General features: G+C 44.6%; 1 protein-coding gene across 1 annotated transcript in view; it reads left to right on the top strand.

Annotated features, from left to right (window-relative positions):
- The window catches only part of LOC146784513 (zinc metalloproteinase-disintegrin-like berythractivase), a 2,362,040-nt gene that overhangs the window by 1,250,876 nt on the left and 1,089,076 nt on the right, over positions 1-22,088 (top strand). Inside the window, exon 11 of the mRNA XM_085632969.1 lies at positions 8,631-8,761. Within this exon, the coding sequence (XP_085489095.1) occupies positions 8,631-8,761 (131 nt within the window). The remainder of the gene's footprint in view (positions 1-8,630; positions 8,762-22,088) is intronic.

The raw sequence follows: 22,088 nt of genomic DNA, 5'->3' as shown, positions 1-22,088 counted from the left end.
GAACCTGCCATTATATATCCCCCCTTCTTTCTTCCGCCCACTAGACAAACTGATTAAAGACTTTATATGGGGAGACACCCGGCATAGAGAAGCGTTTAAAAAACTCTTCCTGCCCACAGATAGGGAAGGCCTAGCTGCCCCGGACCTAGAGCAGTATTACCTGGCTTCCCAACTGCAGTGGGTGGCCAGATGGATGGCGGATTGTTATTGCGATGACACTGCAACTACACACCCGGCCAATACCCTGGCATAATTGTGGCGACTGTCTCACCCTTGCGCAAAGACAAAACCGTCAGAATTATTCTTGCTTAGTGTTGGATACAGATGCTTCCGCAGGAGCCTATGTCTTACCCGGTATGTTACACCGTATGCACCTGCTTTACCATTGGAGGGAACACCCAGAGGTCAGGCTGTGACCACAGTGGGCAAACTGAGAAGCTGGTGTGAAGCGGGAATCCAAGGAGATCTATATCAGGAGGGCACCCTAATCCCGTACCCAACACTAATGGAAGAAAACAAGCTACCCTCAGGCCAATTCCTACTACATTGATTGTTGTTGGCCGCTCTCACTTCTAAATGGGGCGACATGAATAATGAACCACCAACACACCTCACTGTACACTATGTGCATGTCATGGGGCAGGGAGGGCATCTTATACGGTGGTTCGCCAAATCACTGATGACATCACATGGCAGTTAGCTTAACGTCCCTTCGGCTCCGCTGGCAAAGAGATATGGAACGCCAATTAACAGACTCTGAATGGACCTCAGTGCTCCAAGGTCCTTTGCACATCCCCAGAAATAAGCGCTCGCGTCAAATACAGTACTATGTCACTCAAAGGGCATATCTTACACCCGACATAATCAATAGCTATTTCAACCGTACAGATGCCGCCTGCCCCCGCGGTCTCATTGGGGACCCAGAGCTAATACATATGTTGTGGGACTTTCCACACCAGCACGCATACTGGGGGGTAGTTGCAGATATACTGACTCACTGCACGGACCGCATGTTCCCATTGACTGGCACACCTACATCCTGCATCTCTATCGCAGAAGTCGAAGCAACAAATGTTGTTGTGTTATATTAATTTAATTTTTTAAGCACAACAGTTACCCGAGGGTGTCTCGGTGCTGGCTACTGCCTTCCGTTTGGGCACGTGTGTGTTGACCTATGTAGCAAAAAGACAGGTTTTCAGTCCCTTCCTAAATGTCATCAGCTCAGTGACGTTCCTAAGGTGGAAAGGAAGCTCATTCCAGGCCCTGGCGGCACATTTGATGAAACTTCTACCACCCCAGTTGGCTTTTTTAGCTGGAGGTGTAACCACCCCTTTGGCTCCGGAAGTGCGGAGGTTCTCTTCTGGAGATGTATCATTGAAAACACTGTTTCAGGTGTTCCGGGCCTATTCCTTGGAGGGCCTTAAAGACAGTACACAGGGATTTGATTTGAATCCGTTGTTTAACTGGGAGCCAGTGTAACCGTTTTATTTCTTTTTTGACAGAGACAAACGTTGGTGTCCCAATCAGCAGTCTGGCTGCCGCATTTTGCACGAGTTGAAGCCCGTTTAGGTGCTTCCTTTGGATATTTAGGTAAAGACTATTACAGTAGTACACACGCGACAGGATTAGAGATGATATCACTGTCCTTTGACTGTCTGCTGGTAAGAATTACATTATTTTTCTTATCATTCTAAGAAGATGGAAGCTAGCAAAAACAACCGCATTTACCCTCCGGTTTTTTGAATTCCTAGTGAGCTCAGGGAGAGTCTCTAGTTCTTCTGGCCATCAATCTGGTGTCCAAAAGTTGGCATGATTGCCAAAAATAAGGACTTACGTTTTATTTGAGTTAAGCTTCAAACAGTTCATGGTCATCCACAGCCTAACCGCTTTCATGCAATCATGGAACCTTTTCCCTTTCTCAACCTTTTGTCCAGGTTGTAGTGACATCTCTATTTGCATGTCATCTGCGTATGATGTCAGCTGGAATCCAAAGGATCTGATTAAAGCAGCCAGAGGTGCCACATAGACATGTGCTCCACACAGAAGGGAGAAAGGTTTCGAGCAGGATTTATGTAAGTCAACAGTTTGAATTCTTTCAGTAAGGAAGGATTTCAAGAGGTTCCAAGCATTTCCTTGCACCCCGCATTCCGACAAAATGGATCATCAAGACATCATGGTGGACTGTATCGAAGGCAGCGGAGAGGTCCACCATGATTAGTGCTGCGTTGCCTCCTTGGTCCAGAGTTTCTCTTAATTCCTCTGTGGATTTTAGCAGGGCCGACTCTGTACTACGATCTGCCCTGAATCTACATTTTAACATCTATAGTGACATTATGTCAGAAAAGGAAAAGAAAGCCTTATTCAGACCCTGTGCTTCTTGTGGAAAGAAGAGACTTTTGATTGAGGATAAGCATGAGAGTTGTATTTACTGCTTATACCCGGAACACAAGGCCACAGACTGCAAGATTTGTCGGAGCTTATCTACCAAGACTTTGCGGGACAGAGAAGGTCGGTTGCTGACATGGCTGCAAAAGCTGAAGACCAGGAAGGAGGTTCTCTCTTCAGATGAGGAGGATTCGATTTCTGGCACCTCCTCCAGGAGATCAAAGAAATGGGGTAGGTCATCTCCCTCCATCTCTGCGGAACCCCCTGTCAAAGCCCCTCACGGGATCTCTGAAAGGTCTGAGGAGGCTGGTCCAATGAAATCTCCTCACGGAAGTGAAAAGGAGAGGCAGGGACAGGCTGCTGGTGTGGACACAGCGTCTAGGGACAAAAAGGAGGTTTCCATATCTTCTCCTCCGTCCCAAAATGAAAAGCCTGCGAAGAAACACTCTGCAGGAACTCCACAGATGGCTCCGGTGAAGAAACAGCGTCCGTCGACGCTGACTAAAGCAGGTACGTCGACGACGATTTCCATAGTAAAGACTGTTTCCTTGGTGTCATCGACGGGACCGTTGACGATGTCTGCTTCTGCTTCATCGTCTACGTCGACGGCGGTGTCGACGACGAAGACCACGATGACAACGACGTCGTCGTCGATGCTGATGACGACGAGTTCGTCGACGAGACCATCGACCGTTGTCCCGTCGACGATGAAGAAAGCTCCGTCGACGAGCTTGCCGTCGATGAAGAAGAAGGCCCCGTCGACGATCCTACCGTCGACGACGATTCAGGCATCGTCGACGACCTCATTGTCGACGACGATTCACACTCCGTCGACGAAGACTACCGTGCCGTCGACGATTTCATCGACGATTTCGGCGACACTTGGGATTCCTTCGCCGACGACTCCGTCGACGGGACCGTCGACGGGACCGTCGACGGCTAAAAATTCAGGTTTTTCAATACAGAGGTTGAAAATTACACCGGACATGACTTCACCTAGGTGGGTTACGCCTTTACCACCATCTATGCTTCTAGATGAGTCGGAGGACGAGGATGAGGTTGAGCAGTATGGGGATGCCTACCGTCCCTCAGATCTGCATGTAAAGCAGCAAGAGACTGATACTGAGGAGTATTATGGTCAAGAGGAGCAGGAGGAACAACAATATGTTCAACAGGAAGTACATCCTCGCACTTTGAGATAGGACATGATAGATTTACCAGTTGCTCTGGTTACGGACTTGCAGATGATGTTGCAGGACTACAGAGCTCGATTTCCATCACACCCTGACGTTCCACCAGTGCACCCATCTACATCAGTGGTTCCGCGAGGGCCAGCAGTGGACTTGCCACCTCTTCCTAAAGACATACCGCGTACCTCACCAGTGGTGGTACCAGTAGTGGTTCCTCAGACTTCGTTTCCGGAACCTACCAATGAGGATACACAGGATGTGGATACGGATGACGACGATGAGGGGCACGTGGTCCCACTAACTGATCCAGGGGATCCGGATGTGGAATACAAGATCCGGATGCTGCAGGGCAGGAGACGAACGTGTCGCCTCCGGCAGATATTGGGGGGTTCCATAATCTTATGGAGCATGCATCCAAGAGGTTTGGTCTGCCTCTTACAGTGGAACAGTCGGACTGTTTTCTATATGACTTTAAGGCACAGTATAAAAAGTCTGTCAGATCAATTCCCATCATTGAGCATGTGTGGGATGAGGGAATCAAGATTATGCAGAACCCAGCTACGGTCATCCTGGTTCTTCCCGGGCTGGAGAAGAAATACAAGGCCCCTGAGGGCAGTCCTGCATGTCTTCTAGGACAACCAAAGCCTGACTCTGTAATATCTCAGGCCGCACAAAGCAAGTCCAAGAATCCGTCAACACCTTTGACTACGCCTGCGGATAAGGATGGCAGGCGGCTGGACAATGTAGGGAAGAGATTTTCCACCATGGCCAGTTTGTTGGTTCGAGCGGCAAATTCATTAGCCAATCTAGGCAGGTACGACCGCCAGATGTGGTGCGACATGGAGCCGTTTATGGATCTACTACCAGATTCGAGTCAGGAGGAGGCCAAGCAGGTTCTCATGGAAGGAGAGAGATGTTCTTCTGAAGTCATTGACGGTGCTATGGACATAGCCTCTACCGCTTTCAGGGCTTTGGCAGGGTCAGCGGTCTTGCGCCGTCAAGGCTGGTTAAAAGCAACCTGGTTCCGTCAGGAGGTCCAAAATAAGATCCTGGACCTTCCATTTGACGGGGAAATGCTTTTTGGCAAGCATGTCGGAGGCCCTGCAAAGCATAAAGAAGGACACGGACACAGCAAAGTCCTTAGGATCTTTAAATTATCGCAAGGTTCCATTCAGAGGAGCACGTGGACGAGGGTTCTCTACTTATAGAGGCAACCAGCGTCAGTATTCAACGCAGTCAGGACAATCATATAAGAATCAGTACTCAAACCAACGCCAAGGTCAATCGGCGTCTTTCTCTCGTCAATCCCAGAGAGGACGTCAGAATCGTCAGGGACGAGACAATGCCAAGAGGCAATAGCGGCCTCCTGGCTCTGACTACTGTTCCTCCCCTACCAAGGACACCGGTTGGGGGCAGGATCTCCTATTGTCTGGACAGCTGGGTCCTTATAACATCGGACCGGTGGGTTTTGAATATTGTTCAGAGTGGCCATACGTTGGAATTCCAAGATCTTCCTCCAACGAGAGCTCCGGACGCCCGTCCCTCAAAACATCTCCGACTGTTACATCTCGAAGCCCACCAACTATTCATCAAGGGGGCGATAGAACCGGTACCTCTTTCGCAGAGGGGCAAGGGTTTCTATTCCAGGTTCTTCCTGGTTCGGAAGACGGAAGATACGTGGCGTCCTATACTAGACCTAAGGGAGCTCAACACCTATCTCATCAAGCTCTCCTTCAGGATGGTCACTCTCCAGGATATTCTCCGTCTACTGAATCCGGGCAATTTATTGGCGTCCCTGGATTTAGAGAATGCGTACTTCCACGTTCCAATCCACCCAGCTCACAGGCAATATCTACGCTTCACAGTAGGCAAGAGCCATTTCCAGTTCAAGGTGCTTCCGTTTGGCCTTCGGTCTGCACCTCGGATATTCACGAAGATGCTGGCACCAGTCGCTGCTTTTCTCAGAAAGCAATCCTTAGAAGTGTTCCCATACTTGGACGACTGGCTCGTCAAGGCTCCATCGCTCAAGGCAACTTCTCAAGCCGTGTCAACTTGCATTCAATTGTTCGCCCACTTGGGTCTTCAGCTCAACAGGTCCAAGTCGGTGCTGAAACCCTCCAGGTCGCAAAGGTTCCTTGGAGCTATTCTGGACACGACACTATGCACCACTCGTCCGTCGGAGGACCGTCAACGCAAGCTGATCGCCTCCGCTCGTCAAGTACTGCAGAGGAAAAATGTGTTGGTTCGCCGGTACAAGTCCTTACTTGGATCGATATCATCCTGCATACCATTAATACCGCATTGCAGGCTTCATATGCGTCCTCTGCAGGAGGAGTTAGACAAACAATGGCGCCAGGCAGTAGGGTCGTTCAAAGACAAGGTGTGGATAACACCAGGTATGCGCAAGGCCTGCGAGTGGTGGCTGGTAAAGGAGAACATCGCAGTAGGATTAACATTCCGGACTCCTCCTTCTCCTATGGTGGTGACCACAGATGCCTCCTTAGAAGGCTGGGGAGCGGTACTCCAGGAGCTTCAAATCAGCGGTCACTGGAGTCCAGCGCACAGCCTAAACCACATCAACCTCTTGGAGCTGATGGCTATTCGCTTAGCCTTGCTGGCGTTCCTTCCCAGACTTCAGAATCGTGCAGTGCTGGTCCGGACGGACAACACGACGGCCATGCACTATATCAACAAGCAAGGGGGAACAAGATCGCGGACTCTGTCCAAGGAAGCTCAGACAATCTGGGATTTTGCGATTTCTCACAAGATCACCCTACAAGCCGAGCACCTAGCAGGTTGCCTCAACATCACGGCGGATGCTCTGAGTCGTCAGACGGAAGTGACTCACGAGTGGGAATTAGACCAAGCCACGCTGGAGGGTGTGTTCGAGATATGGGGTACTCCGACCATAGACCTCTTTGCGTCCCCGGAGAACGCCAAATGTCGGTTTTACGCAAGCAAGGTTCCCCATCGAGGATCTCTGGGGAATGCCCTTTCGATTGCTTGGTTCGGCGCATTTTGCTACGCTTTTCCTCCCATTCTCTCATTCCTTGAGTTCTCAGGAAGGTCACGGCCGAACCGTGCAAGATGATTCTCATTGCTCCAGCGTGGGCCCGGCAGTTCTGGTTCACGGAACGCCTGCTTCTCTCCCAGGATCGCCCAATTCGCTTGCCGCTGATTCCATCTCTGTTGTCGCGGGATCAGGGACAGGTGCTCCATCCGGATCCGAAGTCACTACACTTGACAGCGTGGCTCCTGAATACAGAGAATTCCGTCATCTGAATCTCTCCAGGGAGTGCAGGGATGTTTTGTCTCAGGCGCGGGCGCCAAGCACTAATAAGACATACAGGGCAAAATGGAAGAGATTTTGTCTGTGGTGCCAGAGGAATAAACTCCATCCTTATAAATCCCTGCCACATCAGGTTTTGCCTTACATCCTGTCACTGGCTAAATCAGGTTTGGCGCACTCTTCTGTCAAGGTACATCTGGCTGCCATATCCCGTTTTCGACGAAAGTCATCGGGGCCATCTCTATGGTCCGCGAGGATTGTAAAACAGTTCCTTAAAGGGTTGTTTCGGATGTATCCTCCGGTCCGAGCACCTCCACCGATCTGGCAGCTCAACCTAGTACTGGCTCAGCTCATGAAAGCTCCCTTTGAGCCGATTTTACAGGGCGGACTTGAAGTTCCTCTCTTGGAAGCTAGCCCTCCTCTTACCATTGACTTCGGCTAGAAGGATTAGTGAACTCCAGGCTCTGTCCATAGTGGAGCCATTTCTGCAGTTCAAAAAGGTTGTGCTAATATTGAGAACCAACCCAAAATTCATCCCGAAGGTGCCTTCGGATTTTCATCTGAATGAACCCTTGATTTTGAATTCTTTTTTTCCACGTCCTTCGACCCAGGCGGAACGAACATTGCATTCTTTGGATGTCCAGAGATGTCTGAAATTCTATCTCGAGCGCACACGATCTTTCAGGAAGTCTACACAGTTATTTATTTCCTACAGTGCACCACGGAAGGGGTTGCCTCTCGCTAAGAGGGGCATTTCCCGCTGGATCTCCAGTGCAATTCAATTCTGTCATCAGGTTGCGGGCAAACCCTTGGACAGAAGGGCCCGTGCTCATTCTACACAAGCGATGGCATCTTCAGTGGCTCTTTTTGCTGGAGTTGCTATCAAAGACATTTGCAGGGCAGCAACGTGGAGCAGTGTACACACCTTCACGAAACACTACTGCCTGGAGTCGGTGGGACGAGATGACGCTGCTGTTGGTCAAGCAGTCCTCAGGAATCTTTTTCATTGAGAGGTGAGCTTTCCCTACAATCCCTCCATCCTGGTAAGCACATTTGGTTCAGTAATGATTGTTTTTTCTTGGTTACCATGTACTAGTTGTAACTGTAAACTGAGATGGTTATGTAAGGCCAAGTGTCTACCAAAATGTGCTTTTGTGATTTACTGCTAACTATTCTGATACAAAGCATGAGAATCTATGAAAGTTCCAATACTGGGGTAAGAAAACAAGTTACTTACCTGTAACTTTGGTTCCCCAGTATTGGTAACTTTCATAGATTCTCATGCGCCCACCCACCTCCCCTGGGAAAGCTCGTCCGGTTTACTGAGGTAGTGGCTGTTTGCACAACGGCTACGAAAATCTGAGGCTCTGAGCTCTCTCAGGAAGGTTCCAAAGGGTGAGGCTGTGCTGATTGGTCCTGGCAAAAGTGTGGGCTCTTTTACACAAAGAGGGTGATATACTACAAAATGAGATGAGGCCTAAGCCTATTTTCTCTTTTGTTTCTATGGTTATGATATATTTTTTATTTACCGAGGCTCCCATTCCGACGACGGGGAATGATACAAAGCATGAGAATCTATGAAAGTTACCAATACTGGGGAACCAAAGTTACAGGTAAGTAACTTGTTTTCTTTTGGACGAGGTATAGGGATTAGCGAAAAACAGTCTGTTAGTGTTAACTGTATGGGTTTGGGTTTCATAATCTTTCGATTTCTGTGAATGCTCAGCAGCTCTTGTTTATAGTTGAGTTCAATTCCCTTTTTGCAGGATCACAGCGCAGATATCATTACAATGGCAGCCACAGTAGCACACGAGATGGGACATACCTTTGGAATGGACCATGATACTGCTTCTTGCACATGCCCGGACGCCAGTTGCATCATGGCAGCTACACTGAGGTTAGATGCTGATATAATTTAACATGCAAACCGTTTCATGATCATTTGAAACTATTGTGTGTACTGCTACTTTATTTGGTCGCCATTTATTTTAAGCTATGTAAAATGAACCTTCTGGTAGATTGTGCTCTCAGAGAAGCGTTGAATAACACTCATGCCTCTAAATGTAAACCTGTTTCACACAAATTACATTAGTCCTACACCCCTGTTTTAGCTTTACCCCCATTATCATTCTGCTGTTAGCTGACTATAAAGATAACAGACACGAAAACACAGGCCCCCTGAGTGGATCCTTTAGAGAAAATGAAAAACTTGTCAAAGCACTTCATAACAAATTATTCGGGGACACTTGCTTGCTGCTTTGCCGGGCAGTGTAGCTTCTGGGGGAGAAGCTAGGCACAAGTTCCAAAAAAAGAAGTGGGGGGACTGACCAAGTTAAGCAGTATGCAGGTGACATCACGGCACGTGACATCTTGGTCCATGACATCACAGCGCATGACGTTGTATGTGGCATCACAGCAAGTGGCATTAGAGGAAGTGGTATCACAACTATGGCTTTACAAGAAGTGACATCACAAGAAGTGACATCAGCTCTTAAGACCACACACATATGTTTAGCAGGTATATTATGAGTACATTTAAGCACATTATGAGTATACACAAAACACTCCTGATTTAGGCAGAAGACTCAGGCTTTTGTAAGCTACACATAAAACAATGTTGCCTTTTGTCAGCGTACAGGTTCCTTTATCCAAGAATTGAACAAACTAACTCTGCTGCCAGCCTTCCCCTCCAGGCGTAATATTTCATGTGCAGCACATTTCCATGTAGATGTGATTGCTTTAGCCGCCTGTGCTCTCAGGTGGTGCGACTGCTTTCCTATGTAAAGTATGCTTACTCAGCCCTACCCACAACTTAATGTGCCTGTGGTGCACCCATTTTAGGAGCTTGGGGATCATTTTGCAACAACAGTGATTGACCCAAAGCATGATAGAATGACAGAAAGGAGAACGAGATATAGGAAAACAATACTGAAGGCAGAAAATTGGATGAAAAAAGAACCAGTGAGAACAATTTAGTGTAGAGTTGTTAAAGAAAAAGGTTAAGGCAACATTGACATTCAGTAATAGAACCCTAAGAAAACGTTAGGGGCTCTGCATTTATGTTTTTAAAAATTACACACTGCTCCCTCCACAAATGCATCTTCCATATTTAGCAGCAATTTCAATGTTATTTTTCTTGTTTGATTTATTAAAATCTTACAACATAGTGACAATAATTCCTATAGTAATAAGTATATTATTGATAAAAGTCTGGATTAAAAAATAAATAAAACATACATTAATAGATAAATCAATCATCCTTGTAGCTAAATCTAGAAACACTTAATAGTTCAGACTTCGTAATATAAATTACATAATATATACATCCTATATTACATCTCAAACTCATCTTGCTGGTCTAATTCCATTCTTATTGTTAAAAAAAAAACTTTACAAAAGCTGAGTTCAGTGCTATGTCATCTGAATGTAGACATCTTATCAGTGTTTCCTTACAGGTCCGTATTCCTCGGGAAAAAAAAATGCTGCTTAAGTATATATTTTCTTTCATCTTTAAGTTTTGGGCATATACACAGCAAATTAATAATATTCTCCTCTCCCGTTTTGCATAAGCGATTGGGAATCAATTCCGTTAATTGAAGCCAAGACATTATGTGACCCAATCCTGGGAAGACGCCCAAACGAGCTTTTATAAAAATGTTTTTTTGCTTCAAAGACCATGGAGTTTCTAAATATGATTGGACTCTCACTTTTGTATACCCATTCATTAATGAACCTGCATGCGTTCTTTTTGCAAGAGAATCTTTATCAATAGACAGTGATAGGTGTTTTGTTGATTTATTGATAGCTTTTTTAAACAAATCTGTAGATATTGGCATGTCCTAGATCATGTGCGCTGAATATTCATCTAAAGCGACTTGTAAATACTTCCAGAATTGAGAATTCTGATTTGTTTTATTTCCTGCCATAACAGATTGGACATTTGATTTACATTATCTATTTTAATTATTTTCCATACTTTTTTGCAATTAACTGGTTAATTAGTTCAATTTCCAATCTAATCTGTGCAGGCGATGCATTATGTGGAAGATGAAAAAGTGATTTGAAGATGTTTGTCACAGCATTATTGATGATTATAGAGTCTTTCCCACACAATGCTTAGCTACCTTAAGCCAAACACATTTAGCAGCAGACATCTCTCATGTTCTTATTGTCGGCGTAACTATATCTAAACCACCCTCATATTTTCCAGTGCAACCTGACAGCTCACACTGGAATCAGTACCACCAGAATGCCCATACCAAGAATGGACCACAAATTTCACAGTAAGAGGTATCCGTTCCACAGCAAAATAAGTGTAAGCCACCCGAAAAATGCACATTCAATTCCAAGTCCAACTAGCGCTTTCAAGAAAATGTTGGCCTTCACAACGATATATTGCTAGTTCGTATAGAAAAAACTACCCAAGTGAGGAACAAGGAGAGACACCACAACTATGGCCAGTATTCAGAATCTGCACTAGACTACGCTTCCTAATAAGAACTTGGCATATTCTAGATATGTTACACTATAAAAATGGTGCCCTGGAGTCGGCCTACTTGACCTAATTATTTACTATAACACTAACCTGTGGTCTTGCCTATTCACTGTAAAAATCATCCTGCAGGAGCCAGGATTTAGATGCCTGCACATAGGTTCCCCTGAGTCATGTCCTTATATAGGCACAATTCGCATTGCCCTTATTTAGGCATATAATCCCTGTCCTTATTTAGGCATTAGCCATGCTATCCAAATACAGGCATGGTCACCTACATCCGTCTATCCCACGTCACAACGAGTTCTTAGAAACCAGACCCTTAAGCCATCGGGACTTTCCCTAGCTAGGATTCTTGATTTCTCCAAGAACTCATCTATTATGCATGAACTACTATTCCTTAGGGGTTCATCCATGACGTCTTCCTCTGCCCGACTTTACGTCAATGCTAGCATTCCTAAGCACCTTCCAGGTATAAATATACCTTCCCTTACCATGGTAAACCTCGGCATGGCTCGGCACAACTTAACTGCATGGTTTGCCACGGCAAGTTCGGAAGAGACCATATCTCGGCCTGATGCACTGACCAGACGCTGTCATCCCTGCTCACAGAGAATCCAGCTTCCAGTGTTCTGACTCCCTTCACGGGGTGTTAGAGTTTGAGACCTGGAAAGAGATACCCACCTCTCTCATTCTAAAGGTATGGAGCTGACAAGAACCTAGAGGGACTCTTGGCATACAAACTTAGTATATATCATACTATAGAAAACAGCACCTACTCTTACCTTGTACTACACTTAGGTTAGGTATACCGGGGTAGAACTATTTAGAAGCATCAGACAAGTATTCACTTTTTAGCCTGTGTTATTTATGTATGTATATATGAATATATGTCATAGCTAAAAGACAATGCTATTGCAGTATTATTTCTTCTTACTGCTTACGCTGTGCATATTATATCTTGCTTACTGTCTAATGATTGTAACAGCTCATATCTCTTACACAAGAAACAAGACTGTTCAATAAATCCTTTTATTGAAACGCCCGTCTATCTATTTCTGTGTAACTCTGAAGAAACTAAGCATGCACGATTGACTGAGTGAAACTGTTATCTATTGTTTCTACGATTCTGAGACGCGTTCCGATTCTAAGGGAAATAAAGTTGTCATGTTTATGCGGTTGTCAGAAACTAATCCCTTCTTGTTCATTCGAGAAGTTTTTAGTGACCTCTGATTTAGCTGGCACACACAAGTAATTAAGTTTAATGTACTCGATAAGAGCATACTGACCTTAGTCCTATGCAAAAACTATAGTGTATATTATTCCAATTCGCAGAGCCTATAAGGGAAATAGGAACTACACTACATTGCGCCCAATGTTTGGTAAGGCACTAATTTAACGCAAGATACTGAAGTAACTCAGTCGTGCTTTTCTCAGAGACCCCTACTCATAATACTCCATAAGACGTCTGGAGTGGGTAGGGATAAAATCCGCCATAGCTGAGTAGGACGAAAATCCTATGTATTAGCTGTTTGGTTTGTTCAACGTTGAAGGATACAGTGTTCCAAAATATTGTGCACCTTATCTTTGTTTCCTTGAAACTTGTTCTGCATATTTAAAAAAACAATGTCCACTAACGGGGATGTTATTGACGCGGCTGATCAAGTCGCAACAGGTTTTAATATTGCAGGGTTAAATGAAACCGATGTGGGTATTATACACATCCCACCAAATTTAAGGAGAGCCATCAATCTAAAACTTATAAAACATGGCCTAACACCAAGAGGTGGTAGAGCAGTTTCTGTGATAGAGGCACAAGAATCTTTTAGACTGAGGTATTCTATTCGTGGATTACATTCCCAGAATCAAAACCAGTAAAACATGTGTTTCACTTCTATAAAGAAGATGAACCACGTGAGGAATACATTCCCTTCGAGGATATTGAAATTCCACTCACATACCAGGAGCATCAGCTCTGGTTTAAAGGCGCCCTAAAACATTACAATCACATAACCAGGCTCAGTCCACTAGGTAGACCAGGACCAACATGGCCGATTTTAGCTGGCTACACACCTCATCCTGATATCGAAGAGATGTCAGACGATGAATTACTCACTCAACTAAAGGAGTTAATAAAAATGTACAGACAATTAGTACAATATGTCATACGGACTTTAACAGTCCAACCACCAACAACCATTCCAAATCAAACCCCTCATCAGGGGAATACACTAAAAATTACTCCACAGACTATACACACAGTCCTGGGTAAAATTCCCATAAAACCTGAACAAATTCCATTCTGGATAGCTCAAAAAGTTACTCAAATCGAAGCAGTATTTCCTAATTCTAGTTCTTATGAGAAACATAGAATCTTAACAATCTGTCTACCAATGGAGATCACACCACATCTGGAAGACTGCACCACTTGGGGCACAGTCTTTGCTGCCATCTATACTGAAACACATGGTGTTCCGTCTATTGTGGTAATACCTGATGTCCTGAAACAAATTCAAAATGAATACGGGGCAGAGCCTGCTCTGAATTTAGGTACGAAATTACTAAAGAATTTCGACCAGGTGTCAACAATAATTTTATCTAATATTAAAAGGGAGGCAGCAGCAGTGGCGATCCAGCAACGATTAGGGGAATTTAATGTAACATCTTCTAAAAAGAAGTGGGAAAACAACAAACAACATTCAAAAGAGAAATGTTCTCAATCTCGAGGTAGGTCTCCTCGAAAGGAGCCCTCTGACAGGAGGTATAACCTCAGGAATAGGGATAATATGGAAATCCTTACAGGTATCAAGATACTGATACACGTTCCTCTCGTACCTTTCAGACATCTTCACAGACATCCGAAGGACGGTCAGATCACTAAGAAGAACGCGTGAAGTCCAGAGACTATCAACACGTTCAGAAAATCAAAACAAAACCTCAATTCTCTAAGAAAAAGGTAGCAGGTCTGAAGATCAGACATGCCGAGAATTCTGAGAACACAACTCAAGAACAGAGAATGGGCTCAGACAATGCTGGACAGTGCAGTAGAAGTACCACTAGCTCGCCAGAACCTGAAGGAACTTCTGGAGATAGTGGACTTGACTGAGTACATCACAGTTGAGACTGTAGATACCAGGGTTAGTTCTCCACAAAAGTTATATGAAATACCACTTCGGCTGGAGAGAGACATACCAAGAAAAGTGAAAGCACTCTTTTGGGAAAAACTTTCAAGGGGTTATGACGTACTTCTAGCAGAACAAGACTAGCCACCGAAATTTGTCAGGGAGTGCCCACATGGCAAAGACATCATTATGCCAGCCTTCTCCAACCATGTTCCTATAAATTTAAAATATACTTATGCCAGGAAATGGGCAGTAGCCCAGGCCCCAGCATTATACAAAAATCATGTAGGATGGGATGAGGACTCACCTCACCATAAAATCCAATTAAAATGTCAACCTACTGCACAAAGACAGTACCCAATTTAGCAAGAAGCTAGGAAACAGGTCAGGGAGATCTTAGATCAACTTGAATACCAAGGGGTGATTGAAACATGCACCTCATCAATGAACAATCCTTTGTTTCCCTTATTCCCAACCAGACAACACATATTTTATTTATTTATTTATTTTGATTATTTGTAGAGCGCATCATTAGTCCCAAAGGACATCACGGCGCTAAAAAGTAATAACCGAGTGTAGGCGGGGGAAGAATTTCCAGATAACAATTTAGTAGTTAGGAAATAAATATGTTTTTAGTTTTTTCCTGAACATCAGGTGTTCTTCAGTCAGACGCAGTTCTAAAGGAAGTATATTCCAATTTACAGCTGCTATTTTAGAGAATGATCTATCGCCCATCCTAGCCTTGGTTGTGCGTTTGACTGATGCCAATGCCTGATGGCGCGATCTCAAATTACACGAAGGTGCATGGAATTTTAATCTTCCATGCAGAATTTGAGGGCCAAGTTTTATATAGAGTCTTGTGTGCAAAACACATGAGCTTAAAATTGGCTCTTTGACGTACGGGTAGCCAGTGTAGTTCTTTCATGCATAAAGAGGCAGAACTATATCTGCTTTTATTACATACAAGTGAACGAACCTGGTTCTGCATAGACAGAGTATTATCAAAGATAAAGCCCAAATTCTTGGCGGCATGCCTGGGTTCAGGAGCAGTTCCCAAAGCCTGGGGCCACCAACTATTATCCCAAATTGTTTGGGCTCCTCCAAAAAGTAGAATCTCTGATTTTCCGGCATTGAGTTTTAAACAATGTCCAGACATCCAGTTTGCTTTTTCAGTAAGACAATTGATACGGTTGTCCTTACTATTCCCTTTTTGGAGCTTATCCGACAAAGGAATTATCAATTGTGTGTCGTCAGCATAGGAGCATATATCAAAGCCCCATTTCCTGCTGATATCTGCCAAGGAGGATACGTATATATTAAAAAGAGTGGGGCTCAACGTAGCTCCCTGTGGTACTCCATAGTCAATGCTCTTAGCCGTGGAGGAGTATGGTCCCATTTGGATTATCTGGGTTCGGTTTTTAAGAAATGACGCGAACCATGCTAAAACATTTGAACATATTCCTTTTTCATGTAAAATTCGCAGTAGTTTGTTATGGGATACAGTGTCAAAAGCTGCTGTAAGATCCAAAAGGATCAGTGCCACCGTTTTACCCTGATCGACTAGAGATCAGATATTATCTGATACAGCTAATAAAGTAGCCTCAGTACTGTTGTTAGCCCTGAATCCAGTTTGGGAGAAGTCAAGTAGATTATTGGATTCAATAAAGGCCGTAAGTTGTTTATTAACCAATTTCTCTAGGACCTTTGATAAATACGGTAATTGTGATATCGGTCTATAATTGGCTGGATCATAGATTTCGAGATCTGGCTTTTTTAAAAGGGGAAAGACAACTGTTTTTTTCCAAATATCCGGAAAGGAGGCAAGTTCTAATGATTGATTAAGGGCTTTAGTAACATGGGGACAAAGTGTTGAAACCAGCCGTGAGAAAATCAAATATGGGCAGGGGTCCAATGGAGAACCTGCCTTAATTTCAGTCATGGCTTTGGCCACTTGTTCTTCAGAAAAAGGGGTCAGCCTATCTAGGTGGTTGTGGGCTGCGGGATGAGGAGCTACTTTTTCCCAGGTCTTGGAGTCTTCTATATTTGTAGATGTAAAAGTAGTGTAAATTTTTATCACTTTGCTTATAAAAAAATTATTGAGTAGTTCACAGTTCTCAGAAGAGGGTGCCATAGATTGTGACAGCAAGGTAGGTTTACGAAGTTCTCGAATTACTTTATAAAGTTCTTTAGATGAGCTTCCTGTTTCTTTAATTCTTTTCGAGTAATACTCAGTTTTGGCCTCTTTTAGGGCTCCATAGTAAGTTTTTTGTTTGGCTATGTAAATACGTCTATCTGTACTTGATTTTGAGAGTCTCCAGTTATGTTCTTTAGTTCTACACTCCCTTTTCATAAGTTTTAAATTCGATGTGTACCATTTTTCGGATGTTTTTGTAGCTGATGTCCGAGTCAGTTTAGGGGCACACCGATCCGAGTGTTTCTTCGATAGCAAACTGTAGCTGTGTAGCTAATGTATTTATAGAGTTTTATTGCAGAGGCTTCGAGATATCAGAAAAAATGGGACTAAATGATTCCTCCGTAATTAGGTTCCAGGCCCTGGACCTTGGTAGACCCTTCCACTCAGCCTTTGATGTATATTTAGGTAAGCTAAAAGAAAAGGGGATTAGGAAATGATCCGTCCATGTTAAGGGTTTGATTTCCTGGATACATAATGATTCTATGTTAGAGAACAATAGATCAAGTGTATGACCGGCCACATGAGTGGGTTTGGAGATCTTTTGAGATAGTTGCATTATAGCCATATCATTGTCAAGATGTTCAACACCTGGATTTGTAGGTCCTTCATAGTGAAGATTAAAATCTCCTATGACTAGAAACTCATTATACTGCAAACAAAGAGGAAGAAGTTGTGTAAGTAGGTTAGAGCTAAAATCAGACTGATACCCTTGCGGGTTATAGATAGCCACCCCTCCAAATAATTTATGGTCACCCACAGACACTGAGAACGCTAGAATCTCATGTGTGCCAGCTTTGGTGACCGAAATGGAGATACAAGTGAGATGGTCTTTATACACAATTGCAATCCCCCCACCTCTCTTACCGCCCTTCCTATTAAGTTGTAAAATTTTATATCCTAATGGTAGGGCAGTGACAATGTCGGGAGTATTATAATCATCGAGCCAGGTCTCAGTAATAAAAACTAAGTCTCGGCTTAGATCATCCGATATATCCCAAATTTCAATACTGTGTTTAGGAAGTGATCTAGCATTAAAGTAAATAGAGTTAAAATCCTGCATAGTATGTTTAGATATAAATGGATCCAGTGGGTGGATAAGCTGCTGCTCGCAGCTATCCCATTTGCAATGTTTGCAAGAGAAAGGGCCTTCAAATTTTTCGGGGGATGCTCTAATACATGCCTTATCAGGGCTGAAAGTGTGTCCTATGACTGCAAGTATGTCTGAAGTATAGATGAGGGACTTAGGTTTATTGGTCAGGATTTGAGCAGCATTTATTGGCCCTGGTCCCGTTCGGGCGCAGACGGGCTTGCCTTAGGCGCGCCCGCTGCGCGCGTCCGCTGCACGTCCGGCCCTGCATTTGTTTTAAGCTTTCCCCCACCGGAAGTTACAGGCGACTAGAGCACCGACCTTCCTCTGCCAAGATGGCGTTCAGCCCACGAAGTCGGCAAATGGAAGTAAGTGGCAAAATCTAAATGAAACTAATCTGGTCAGTGATAGATCGTTCGTTTTTAAGATTCCTTAAGCAGCAATAACAGATGTGCAAAATCAGCTGTTAAAAGTAACAAGGTAATAACTTTAAAAACTCTGCCATCAGATTGTAAGGCATTAAAAATATATTTAGCAGCAATGAAAAAGAGAAAGTGCAAGCCTAACGATTGAAATAAATACAGCATTTAAAAGAGACACTACGTTCCCCACATACACTCAGTTAAGTTTTGGATTGCAGACACCTGAACACTTATTCTAAAACTTTTGCAGTACAAAATGCACACAGTACAGCACTAATAAATAACATTGTGCATAAAAAATATAAAACCACATTGGATATTTCACATTGTTTCTTTTGTCAAAACATAGCACCTGAAAGTAGGTACTTGACAGTTTTCTCAATAATGGGGACCCAGCGTCACTTTTGTCGGCTCCCGCAAGGGTTCAAGAACAGCCCGGGGTTATTCTCAGCAAGAGTAACAAAGTTACTACAAATTTATGATGACGAGGCATGGTCATATGTCGATGATATCTATCTGACAGACGATGACCCAGATAGGCACTTGAACAGGGTAAATACCATTATACTGGCTTTGCCTCTGAGGGCTACAAATTAAATTTAAAAAAATCAAGAATTGCCCATCTCAATGTCCTTTTCCTAGGATATGAGCTTTCAAGTGAAGGCAAAAGCCTGGCAACTAACTTTTTAGAAAAGTGTGCGCTGCTCCAACCTACAAAAACGTTGAAAAATGTACAGTCGATTCTAGGTTTCCTGAATTTTGGAAGAACTTACATTCTAAATTTCGCAGAAAGGGTTAAACCTCTCTACGAATTAATCAAACCTGATTTCAAAAACAAAGATTGGACACAGGAACACACAGAAATCCTGCATTCACTTCAAGCTGACATGTTAGCAACAAATCACTTACAAACAAGCGTAAATACACGCAATTTAGTGATCCGAATAATTTCGGGTCAATGCGGATTTACCTACTTAACTTTTAATGAGGGTAAAAAAGTACCAATTGCATACAAATCACATTTGTATACACAAGCGGAAATGCGCTTCACTACGACAGAAAAAATTCTGACAGCAGTTCAAACCGCTGCAGCAAAAGAAAGATCTCTAGCTCAGGGAAAACTCATTATTGTTGTGACTCCGGTACCAGCCTTAGAGGCAGTTACAAAAGCAAGCATTCCAAATGCAAAAGCTTTACATCCAAGATGGATACAATGGGTTAATTCTCTTGCTGCAACAGATGTTGAATACGTTTTTGATCCTAATTTAAAAACACAAGCATTCCTGCAATACGAACACGAATGTCCTCTGCCTATTGAGATTCTCTCTCTTGACCAGTATGAATTTGTAATTTATACTGACGGATCAGCACAACCCGCTACGGGGAGTAAGCAAGCTTACAGTGCAGCATGCGCAAACGTTAAAGGTTGTATGCGTAATGGTAAATTCCGACCGATGGTCACTAAAACACAATCTCTAGGAGATTGTACAGCTCAGCGAGCTGAACTACAAGCATTCAAATTGGCACTTGAAAATACGGATCACGATTTCCCCACACTTATAGTGTGCGATTTTGTTTACTGTGTTCAATCATATAATGAATATTTACAGAATTGGCTTCAAAATACTTTCAAATATGCAAAAGGTGGCACAATCAAGCATAAAACACTTTGGGAACAAGTAGTTCAGTTGCGAGACGGACTACAAAACACTCACGTGATACACACGCTGAGTCATCAACGTGATGGCGTTCACGTTGCAGGGAATTCATTGGCTGACAAAGCCGCAAAGGGGACAGTGCAAACGGCTTCCGTAGCTGCGATCACTCGTTCAAAAACGAAAATAGACAGTGAGATATTGTTGGCTGTCAATGCTTCAAGGAAAGGTAGTGGTGCAGTGTTACCTAAAAGATTTCCATTCAAATACTCGTATATAATTGATGCGAACAACATTACGTTTGCTCTAATCCCTGGAGTGGGGGATAGGGTAATTCCAAACATGGAACGTAGAGCAGCTTTGATTTATGAAGCACATCTGGGAGAGGGACTGTCACATCAGGGGATCTCTAAAACAATATTAACATTGAAGGAGATGTACTGGTGGCCTGGAATGAATACACTGATTCACATATTCATCAATAACTGCATAGACAGCAATAAAGATTGCAGTGCAGAACGCCACCAGACACCAGACTACGAAGTAGCCTGTCTAGTACAGACATCATTGTTAGACAGCATTAGACTATCTGCGCACAGACGTTCTTTTGTACAAATGCAATCCCACAAATACTAAATCAAGGTTTCTATGGATGCGGCCTCAGCGCTCGGCTGACGCTCAAACTGTTATAAAAGATTTGCGAGTCTTTATCGGCACATACACAATAGGCACGCTACACTCTGACCAGGGCCCTGCGTTTAGCTCTCGGGCTTACAAAGAAGCCATGGCCAGTCTGGGCATTGCATTGCAGTACTCCTCTCCATTCCATCCTGAGGGAAACTCTGTTGTGGAAAGGAAAAACCAGGACATAAAGCGGTCTATAACAGCTAGGGTATTAGGTTCGGGTGATGGGTGGGTCAAACATCTTTATGGGGTCCAACGCTCAATAAACAATTTGCCAAGAAGGTCTCTAGGAGGGGTCACTCCATACGAGGTTCTATTTGGGACAAGAATGTGGGTTACTGATCTCGAATGTAGAGGCACAGTGGTGGAAAATAAACCATTTGATATCAAAGATCGTTTGGCTGTTTTACAGGACTTAAATGAACTAAGATCGAAACAAAGCAACGTGTTTCTGAAGCCAACCACCACTGGGGAAAATCCAGCTGTCCCAGCAAGGCCTGTCTGGATCCCAAAGCTCGGGGATCTAGTCAGAGCAAAGATCGCGGACAAGAAGGAATTTGGGCCTTCTTACAGACAACCGGTACCTGTACTAGCAATCCACGGATCAAGAACAGTACTTCTGCAGTCCCTTGCAGGTAAAAAGCAGAAAAGATTTGTGTCCATCGACCTCATCAAACCACACTATGTGGCCAATACTAAGCAATAGGCCATGTGGACTCCGACCAAGTAGCAGACACACTCCTCTAGCTACTATCCAAGAGGTTCAAACTTAACGACTCGTCACCATTGAGAATCCAACAGTAAGAAATGAAGGACTGGAGGAGCTTAGCGCGCAACCAAGATGGCCGCGTAGGTGCGAGGCTCCCGAGGACCTCCGCGACCTCCTACGAATATCCTGACATTATCCTGCCCTGGATGAGGGGACTAGGTTGGTGAACCTGAGCTGAGGTGGCACCCGTTTCCCGCTTCCGAATCGGACCTCGGACACCGGAGTGAGCACCGATTGAAGTGTGCGGCCTTCCCCTCACCGGACCCCGGATTTGCGCAGTGGGGTGATCCAGGGACAAAGTGAACAACAGCGGCAGGCAGGGCCTGGCGACTCGCGTGCCCCGCACTTTCACTTTCACTTTCGCACCACCTTATTGTCTCTGCAAGGTTGGGTCGCGGAGCCCTTGGTGTTGGTGTGGTGTGGCCTTGCTGGGAGACCCTGCCTGCCTGCCGGCTGTGTCCACCCCGCTGCCCCGAGGGGGCCCCCCCGGAGCCTGTGTCTGCTTTGCTGCCCTACACGGCGTGGCTGGTGCGACTGGGAGACTGGCGGCCATGGCCACGAAACAAGATGGAGACCGGGTAAAGACCAAATCGACCCGGCGCGGTGCCGTCCATCAGGCCAACAGTATGGACCGCTACACCCTCCAGAAGGGATCGCCCGATGGACCGCGCAAGCCCCCTGAGAGTCCTCCTGATGCCCCAGACCTGCCCGCAGATTTGACTCTGCGAGATGTTATGGGCGCCATTGCCGAGATGAAGGCCTCGGTGGGCCAGCGGTTTGATACACTGGCGCAGAAGAT

This window comes from Triturus cristatus, chromosome 11, assembly GCF_964204655.1.
Source record: "Triturus cristatus chromosome 11, aTriCri1.1, whole genome shotgun sequence".
In the NCBI taxonomy this organism is placed as follows: domain Eukaryota; kingdom Metazoa; phylum Chordata; class Amphibia; order Caudata; family Salamandridae; genus Triturus; species Triturus cristatus.
The sequence above is the reverse complement of the archived record's forward strand: the minus strand, read 5'-3'. Positions and strand labels throughout refer to the sequence as shown.